This window comes from Malaya genurostris, chromosome 3, assembly GCF_030247185.1.
Source record: "Malaya genurostris strain Urasoe2022 chromosome 3, Malgen_1.1, whole genome shotgun sequence".
Classification (NCBI taxonomy): Eukaryota; Metazoa; Arthropoda; class Insecta; order Diptera; family Culicidae; genus Malaya; species Malaya genurostris.
In genome coordinates, this window is record NC_080572.1 from 261,371,158 (window position 1) to 261,381,432 (window position 10,275).

General features: G+C 41.8%; 1 protein-coding gene across 1 annotated transcript; it reads right to left on the bottom strand.

Annotated features, from left to right (window-relative positions):
* Positions 1-933: 933 nt before the first annotated feature.
* Positions 934-5,011, bottom strand: LOC131434306 (uncharacterized). Its single transcript, XM_058600971.1, has 2 exons — positions 4,987-5,011; positions 934-4,943 (listed from the first exon to the last, which is right to left on the bottom strand). The coding sequence occupies exons 1-2, from the start codon at positions 5,009-5,011 to the stop codon at positions 934-936; spliced, it is 4,035 nt and encodes a 1,344-aa protein (XP_058456954.1).
* Between the last annotated feature and the right edge of the window lie 5,264 nt (positions 5,012-10,275).

A 10,275-nucleotide genomic window follows, 5' to 3' on the forward strand; every position in this document is an offset into this window, starting at 1 on the left:
AATCCGAAACACCGTGTAGGTACGAAAGAAGAGGAAACAAGGATGCCGTTTTAGTTTCGACGCACAGTAAAACTTCCGATCAGTAGCTTGAATCAGCAAAAGCTTTTTAAAATCTCATTTCTTTCTTTGATTCATTGATTTGACTGTAAATTGGTTTATTAATTTCAATAAGATTGAACATATAAGTTTTTGTTTATCACTAGTTTGACTAGTTTCTAGAAAAAATAAAGCTGCACACCCACTTATCTTAATCTTTCCCCATTGATATCCTCATGGAATCTACTGATTAAGTAATAAATATTACTTAAGAATTCATATTGGGAATTGATACCATTCCAACACAGCTCAAACATCTCAAGCAGGGTTGCGAACGGTACTGGAGAATGACACGAATCAGCAGACAATCAAACCGCACAAATGACAGCAGTTGCCGATTGTACTTCGCCGTGACTGTATCAGATGAAAAATGTCATAGGTCTTGTTCGGTCGACCCCAAACGGAAAGAAATAATGAGCAGCACCTTTTATGCAGGCTAAAACTAAATAAACTTTTATTAATTCTCTTCTCATATAAACTCATTTTTTTCTTACTTTCAATTTTCCTCCCTCGCTTTCTAATTCACGACCCGCTTTTTCACTGGCTTTCCTGCTCCTTTACTACTGTATTCCTATAATCCCATTTAATCATTTATTTATGTAAGGTTAAATTTTACAAAAACTCACAGTTAATAAATCCGCAATCCGAAATTATACTGAATTTTTCTCAGTCACTCGCCAATGTACTTTTACACCGCTTCCTTTTACGACACATTAACAATATGACCGGAAATTGGCCGCTATAATAAACGTCATCGTCAGTCGAGGGATGCTCCACTTGTACTCAAGAGTTCAGTCGCGGTAACATACCCCGGCCCGTAACATCCGGTGCTGATCTTCATGTCGTTCCGGATTTACCGTCAATCTCCAGAACCGCAATTTTGACTACTTCTCGACGATAGACTTTTCGGTCGGCCGTCCTCACGCTGGCCTGCCTTATTATTCCATCCAAACCAGGATACACTTCTACAATCTTTCCACGCTTCCAGCATTTTCGATTGTTACCATTTACAAGGAAGACTAGATCTCCAACACTGAGTTGTTGTTTTTCATCCAACCATTTACTACGTTTATTGATTGTAGGAAGATATTCGATAATCCATCGTTCCCATATTCGATCGCTTAAGAATTGAGCACGCTTATAGGTATCTCGAAGAGCCTCCGCGGCGCTTACTGAGTCCACTTGTAGATCCGCACTGGTTATCGTACCTCGGATAAAATGGTTTGGAGTAAGCGCTTCTTCTCCTGCGGGGTCCTGTGGTTTATACGTGAGGGGACGTGTATTGATCATGTCGGCTGTTTCTGCAATTGTGGTCATAAGTATTTCATCATTGATTTTGCGCCCGTCATTTAGGACCTTCATTGCTTCCTTTACGGATCGCACCATTCTTTCCCAAATCCCGCCCATGTGCGGAGTTTCGGGTGGATTGAAGTACCAAGTGGTAGTCGTACTGATTATGCTCTCGGCACACTGTTGATGTATTTTAGATTTGGCTTTTACCATATCGTTCCACGCTCCTCGAAAACAAGTCGCATTGTCAGAGAATATCTCCGCTGGTTTCCCAAACCTACTTGCGAATCTGCTGATAGCCATAAGACATGACTGCGTCGATAGAGAGTGCACTACCTCTAGATGAACAGCGCGTACCACTAAGCAAGTGAATATGGCAATCCACCTTTTCTCTTTTCTGCGACCAACTGTTACTTCTACGGGACCCAAATAGTCCACGCCGACTGAGTTGAATGGCCGTTTACCTGGCGTAACGCGTTGAACTGGAAGCGGAGCCATCCGTGGAGAATAAGGAACACACCGATGAACTTTGCACCACACGCACTCGCTGGATACTTTAGAAATTGCAGCACGAAGGTTTGGGATCTCATACATCTTACGCATTTCGTTGAACACCGTTTCTTTATTCGCGTGTCCGAACTGTTCATGATAATATTGTATGATTTTCTTAGTGATGGAATGGAAACGGCTCAGAATAACTGGATATTTTTGATTGAAGGATAAATTTTCAGCGTAGGTCAATCTTCCGTCTACACGAAGCACACCATCCTCGTCGAGTGTCGGGGAGTATTTATAAATACCACTCGTTTTAGAAATCCTATCTGCCTTCTGATCAGAGGCTAACTGTAGATTATGGGACAGTACGCTCATCTCGTCTGGAAAACTGTCCCACTGTGCCTGTTTCCATAAAACCTTTTCCGCTTTCGACAATTCACTTTGTTGTAACGGATGTTGTACAGCGGGGTAGCTGGTCTTGATTATATGCAGTAGCTTCGTTGTTGCCGAGAAAGAAAGTATCGGCAGCCCTTGACGACGACGCTTGCAGTTTTCTAGGAATCGTAACACTGTAGCTGTCACTCTTAATAGTCTGCTCCATTTTGAAATCGTTTCGACTGCTATGATCTCGTGGAATAAAACGATTCCTCTGATATCTTCGTCAGTTTCCCCAAACGAAATCGACGAGGACGGCCAAAGATGCTCGGGGGAAAACAAGAAGGCTGGACCTCGAAACCACTCACTATCACTTTGTAATGGAGGACCACGACCCCATTTGGTTAAAACGTCCGCTATGTTTAGTCGTGTTGGTACCCAGCGCCAGTCCGACACGCGAGTCAATTCCAAAATTTCCCCAATTCTCAATGCTATAAATTGCTTATACTTATACGTATCCGATTTGAGCCAAGAACAAACCGTGCGAGAATCAGTCCATAGGATACAACGAGAAACCCTCAGAGTAAGCATTCTAAGGATTGTTTGGGATATCCGGGCACCGAGTAAAGCTGCCATAAGCTCAAGCCGTGGAATTGATTGCCGTTTGAGTGGAGCTACCTTCGCCCGGGACATGATCAGGCTACAGTGAACCTTTCCGTTAATTAGTGCTCTCAAAAAGGCTACACACCCGTAGGCATGTTCGCTGGAATCTGTAAAAACATGGATGTCTAATGATTCGATCTCTGTAGATAATGCATTTCCAATAAAACAACGGGGAATTCGGATGGCTTCGATATCAGGCAACAAACCAACCCAACGTCTCCAAAGTCTCCAGCCTTCTTCGTCTACGACTGTATCCCAATTGCAACCTTTTCGCCACAGATGCTGCAGAACAATTTTCCCATGGATTGTGAACAACGATAAAAGCCCGAGAGGATCAAAGAAACCCATAACGCAGCTTAACGCAATTCTTTTTGTAGGTTTCTTACCTTCATGTAGATATTGATTGAGTTCTTCTCGTTGCTTCGTGGAAAACGAAAACTCATCTAGAATCGGGTTCCAAACTATTCGCAATACGCGCTCTTTCAACGTCTCCTTGTCGCGGTTGAAATGAATGGCTGTTATAGGCTTTTCTTCACCTAAACTTGACAGTACATCCGGGGCATTGGAAACCCAATGACGGATATCAAAGCCTCCGTTCTTGTGGATCAGCTTCACCTGTTTCGCTTTTGTCACCGCCTCTTGAATCGTATCGACACTGTCGAAATAATCATCGACGTAATGCCTATTGATTATGGCGTCTGCGGCTTCGGGGTACCGACTAGCATGTTCTTCTGCGTTTCGGTTTTTTACGAACTGGGCGGAGCTTGGCGAACACGTGGACCCAAATATAGCGACGTCCATTACATAAACTTTCGGATCTTCTTTAGGAGAGAATCGGAACAGAAAACGTTGAGCTTGACGATCTTCCTTGATGATCTTTAATTGGTGAAACATTTCTCTCAAATCACCCCCAAACGCAATTCTCCGCTCGCGGAAAACAGTAATAACTGCTATTAAAGGAATGAGTAAATCCGGTCCTTTCAACAATTGACTGTTAAGCGAAATCCCCTGCAATGATGCAGCAGCATCCCACACGATTCGCACCTTGCCAGGCTTCTTCGGATCTAAAACGACACTTATTGGCAGGTACAACGCTTTACCAGGCTCTGTATTTTCCAGTTCCTCTTTTGTTGCCACGTGGGCGTACCCTTTATGAACATACTCTTCGATTTGCCTTTGTACAATACTGTGTAATTGCGGATTTTTCATTAACCTTTTTTCCAACTGTAAATTTCTGTGTAACGCCATCTCTATGTTTTCTGGAAATCGTGGATCATCGGTTTTCCAGAGTAAACCGGTCTGGAATCGCTCCCCAATGCGCTTCGTAGTTCGCTCCATAATAGCCACTGCTCTTTTATCTGCTTCTGATTCCGGTGTCGTTGTCACCATCGATTCCTCCAACGTGTAATGTCTTTTCAACAAGTCGTGTAAATCCTCATTACTCACTGTGTCATGCGTACATATGTATCCCTCGTTTATTTCTGTGTTAGGAATTTTCGGGCCATACACAGTCCACCCAAGTTTGAAGCGTACAGCTATTGGATCAGCGATGGTACCTACTTTCACCTCAACCGGCGCAAAAGCGTGGACATTGTTGAGACCGATCAGAATTTCCGGTTGACCTTCGTACGAATGAATCGGCAACTCAAGCATGTATGTATAGCGCGCCTTAAGTTCTATAGCATTCATTTTTTGGTGAGGCAACCTTAGTTTACCCACCGTGCGAACTGTTCTCAGTAACATTTTATCACCCATGGTTGCTGGCGATGCCCACACGTTCATTTTCCGTGAAAATTTTTCCGTACGAGAATAGTCGGCGGTCCATTTGAGTGTAAGCTTCTCTTCAGTTCCTACAATACCAAGACGATCCGCTAATTTGGCTTCCATTAAAGTGACGGATGCTCCTTCGTCCAAAAATGCCAGAACAGTCACGTTTTGCTTGTTGCCGTACAATTTGATAGGAATGATGCGAAACAATAATGGGTTACTCGCATGGATATGCGCACTAATACCCACTACTGTGCCTGTGTGAATAAGTGGGTTGTGTGCCTCTTTACAGTTGCCTACATTGCAGCGAAACTTGTACCGGCATTGTCCTCCATGTTCACCTAGACACAATTTGCATAATTTATCACGATTCACGATCGCTATTCTCTCGGCGAGCGGCAGATTATTGAAATCCGGACAAAAACGCAATCGATGATCCCTACGTTTACATATTTTGCATGATTTTAAACTTTGTCGATTGGTGATGATTGAATTGAAATTCCCTTCCTCCGCATGACTGAAAACCGCTCCTTTCTCCTTACGGTTTCTTCCTGAATGGTCACCAGACCTAGCACTTATTGAGTGTTCGATATCTACTTCCGCTTCCCGCGCATCCTCCGCAATTCGTAGAAGAAAGTCGGTAATGGTCCGAAGAGAAACCGTTTTCCCTTCTCTAGCTCTTTTAACGTCAGCCCATTGTCTTTTCTCTGTATCCGGAAGCTTTGGAATGATACCTTTTATCAGCAGAGGGTTCTTCAGGTGCTCCTTGAGCCCCGCAGCTTCCACGTGATCACATAGCTGCTCCACCACATTCGCAAACGGAATAAATCCCTTTAAGTTTTTTGGCGCTGGCAACTCTTTTACGCGGTCCAACAGACGATCTAACAATTGTTCGGGACGGCCAAAGTGTTGACGAAGTTTTTCCATTACACGAGGAACTGACTTTGGTAAAAGCAGTTGTCCTCGTACCAGTTCGAGGGCATCTCCCTTCAAACATTGTTGAAGACGAGCTAAATTGTCGATATCGCTAAATCCGCACGCCTCCGTCGATGAATTAAACGCAGCATAGAAAAGTGGCCAGTCATCCGGCTTACCTGAAAACATTGGCAGATGTTTTCCGATTCCGTGACGAGCAGCAAGCTGCGCCTTCGTAGGTCCGTTCTTCTTCTTACCAGAAACCTTTTCTTCCTCTAAACAGGGTTTCTCCTCCGAATCATCTTCAATCGATTCATCTGAACTAGAACTTTCATCCTCCGTCACATCACTCTCGGACTCTGTTGATTTATTTAGCGGTGAACTTTGATCATTGATCTTAGACCCACGGGTATGCTTTCGTTTGCGTTTCAACTCCAGTTTCTTCAATTGTTTATCAACAGCCGATAGTTGCTCTTGAAATTCTTTTTGAATCGTTAGCGTCCGACGCAAGTGTTCCTGTTTTGCTTGTAACTGCTGCTGATTTTCGCGTTCCAACTCGATTAATTCGAAGTTGCGCCATTCTTCTTCCAACTTTTGTTGTTTTTGGCGCAGTAACTGGTCTTGCTGAAACTTCTTCCTCCTTAGAGCTACCTGTAACTCTAGCTGCTTCTCTTTGAACAACATCTGTTTATCCCATTCAGTTTCAAGACGGCGGTGTTCTTCTTCCAATGTCTTGATTTGCTCATCTCCTTTATAAGTAGTCGATTTTGTACTTCCAGCATCCGATTCATCTGCCGTCGACAATGGATTTACGTCTTTTTTCGGGCGCCTTTTAGAGGCTGCAGCACAAACAACATCGTCACAAAACCATTTCTTTTTTTTCTTAATGGCATCAGTTACTCCTGCACAGGCATAATCAAACCATCGGTTACAGCTGTCACACGCCACCATTCCGCCTAATTCCTTTGGTGCACATCCACATTTACCGCACTGCGTTGTAGTATAATTTAATTCCTGGTCGCTCATCGTGACGAGGTTAGGGTACAGTACAAACGAATTGAAATTTTAGTTTGTTCGGTCGACCCCAAACGGAAAGAAATAATGAGCAGCACCTTTTATGCAGGCTAAAACTAAATAAACTTTTATTAATTCTCTTCTCATATAAACTCATTCTTTTCTTACTTTCAATTTTCCTCCCTCGCTTTCTAATTCACGACCCGCTTTTTCACTGGCTTTCCTGCTCCTTTACTACTGTATTCCTATAATCCCATTTAATCATTTATTTATGTTAGGTTAAATTTTACAAAAACTCACAGTTAATAAATCCGCAATCCGAAATTATACTGAATTTTTCTCAGTCACTCGCCAATGTACTTTTACACCGCTTCCTTTTATGACACATTAACAATATGACCGGAAATTGGCCGCTATAATAAACGTCATCGTCAGTCGAGGGATGCTCCACTTGTACTCAAGAGTTCAGTCGCGGTAACAGGTCTCATGACATTTTCTCTCGTGAATGTCGCCGTTTGCTCTCATCGATAGCTCAATCTGAGAGGCTAGCCACAATAAACAGTAGCTCCTTCCAAATTCAACAACTTTCGAGAGACAGTCGCCAACAAGGCTCAACTTTGAAATTCGTTTTATGACGATTCTCATAAGGTATAGGGGGACATGCACAAGAAAGTCTTGCTTCCCAATACAGACGATTTTTTGTGAATCCTTACGTGTTTTGTTTCTTTGCACTCCCGTTGGAAGGAAGCGGTTCAGTGAGAAAAGTGACTTCCAGAATTTGGATGGTGGGTACGTTTTAGAAGTTCGAGTGATATTGTTTTATTTTCAGTTGGTTGATTTACTTCAATGCACTTTTTCGATCAAACAATTAAACCCCGTTCAGCATGAACCAGAAATGTAGAAGTAACAGGAGAGCAAAATTTATTGTCTCTGCTGTAAGATTTTATGCCTTTGCGTCATATTAGAAAGGCAAAAGCTGCGCTCCTGATACTTCGTGTATGAAATTTAAGTAAATATTTGCAATATTGTTTAAACATCTCCATGAACAAACTTTGTGAATGAGTTTTTTCAGAACTGAAATTGAACCGTTAATGAAAACACCGCACTCAATTTATCGTCACAGATCGGTCACAGCGGATATGACAGTCCCGTTATGAAAATGTCATGACATTTTGAGCTCGTGACATTCTCGAAACCAGTGAACGAAAATAAACAAAGCAGCTACCTATCCAGTATGTACGTACACTACCACAAAGCGAACGCTGTGGCTTTGACTACTGTGAGAGAACGCGACGAAATTAACTGCTCTCAATATTGCTGTCGTGTGTCGTGGCTCTCATGATTGCGGCAAGCTCTCGTGTCATTGCGTGTTGTCTACTATCAAAGACATTATATTAACAAGATATCCAGCTCTCACATTTCTCGAACAAATCATTGGCAACATCCTTTTTTGCTAACATGGCGCCCTCAGGCGAGTCTGCATCGAATTTCGTACATAGAAGTAAAGAAGAGAAATGTCAAATTCGTGCCCTCCAAAACAACAGCACTGCGCACCCATACAATTGACATGATATGTTGAATGTGATGCCGTGCGATGGCGGTGTTGAACTGAAGATCGATTTCGCTCTAAGCTGACAGGGTCTGCTACTATTGAACGTAGCAGCTGCGCGTATCGTTGGCAGTGACTGTCTTATGCTTGGTGACAGTTCAAAAAAATGTCAAATTTTCGCACCCTTTCAAGAGCATGATAACAGCCATTGCCAACCCCCTCAAGCTTTCGTTATCAAGGGTGATTTTTTCAGAGGTATAGAATTTGATTTTCATTTAAAAAAAATGAGAAAATTTATGAAATCTTTTTTGGAATCGATGGAACGATCAATGTAGTTTAATATTTGAATATGATTTCATGAAAATGTTGATCGCGGCCCCGCTTCAGATGGCCTATGCACAAGGTCCAATTTTTGTACATTTTCTTCAACATATTGGCGGGTATTTCACAAATAAATGCTTCAATACGGATCAAATTGACGGGCCCAAAACGTGAGATAAACTGTTCACCGAAGGCGGCTCACAATCCGGTAAATTTGTTTCGCATGCGGTGTGGGATGTGGCACCGTCTTGTTGAAACCACATGTCAGGTATGTCCAGTTTTTCGTCAATCATTCCGTCCATCGTCGCCTTTGCAGAAGTACGGCCCGGTGATGCCACCGACCCATAATCCACACCAAACAATGACTTTTTTGGTATGCATTGGTAGCTCTTGCAATGCTTTGGTTGTACTAGTCTTCACTCCAGATGCGGCAGTTTTGCTTGTTGGCGTATCCATTCAACCAGAAATGAACTTCGTCGCTGAACACAACTTTTCAATAAAGGAGTGGATCTTCCTCCAACTTTGCCAATGCCCACTTGAAAGCATTGTTCGTTCGTAAGTCGATTCATGATTAAATTATATACCAAACTGAACAAGTTTGACAATGACACAAAGACCAGCAGCAAAAAATCACCCTTTACTATAGTTCCAGAACATCACACGGACCCTAGGCTAGCAATAAATATCTGTTCGAGGAAGTTGAAGCTAATGAATTTCCAAAAACTGAACTTGTTAAAGTAAATTTTGGAAACTCGAAACTCGATCAATATGCAGAATGAAAATCTTGCACTGAATCAACGTGATCGGATTATCAAGTCTCGATTAAATACAAAATTAAGGTGTTCATATGCATGAATTATGTTATTTAAAAAATTATTAATAAAAATTCCGGTTGTAGTGTAAAACTCAAATACTTGTCGGATTATATACGATGTCCTGGTTATGCGACGTCGACAGAGTGTCTTACCGAAATTTGACAGAAGCGAAATCAAAATTGCATCCGACGCACATGCCTGCTGCGATTCCAACTCCCTTCAAGCTAACGATCGGCATAATGAACTCAGCTAGTGTGTAATAGTGACTAAAAGTGCTATATTTATTAATTTACTAGCTGAACCGTCGAACTTCGTCTCGACCAAACTAGTTTTCTTGAATTCTCTGTGAACTAGGACTTTTCAACCCGAATGTTAATTCGTTTTAGATCACCAGGAGGAAAATTCTTTTTTTACTTCTCTTCTCTCTCACCGCTAGTCTAATGCCATAACAAAGTCGTAGTTAATCGATGTTACGCAGCGTATCAGATCAATGTTCTATTAGAAATATAGGAATAGAATAATAAATTGCTGGACGTTAAGAAATTCTAATGACAGTGGCATTCAATATACTATTATTTAACTTGATGATGCACAATGAATTCATTAAAAAATACTCACACACACACAAATTTTGAATTTTACAGGTGATGTAATCCCACATATCATGTAATTCATTAAGACTTAATTTGTCAAATGACGGAAAGTTCCATTTGTAATGACTTAATGCTGGATGAGCCTGAATTTTACTGGTTCCGAATGATATTTCTATTCGGTTAACAAGTGCAACTGCTTAATTTATGTGTAAGAAAAGCTGATGCGTGCTTCGATAGCTCAGTCGATTAATGGACGTACTTTGCGATCCAATGGTTCTCGGATCAAGTCACCACTCTCACCATCAGTATTTTTCTTTTATTTCATGTACATGTTTTATTTCATGTACATGTTCTTATATTTAGGTGAAATGCGATGCTCCTT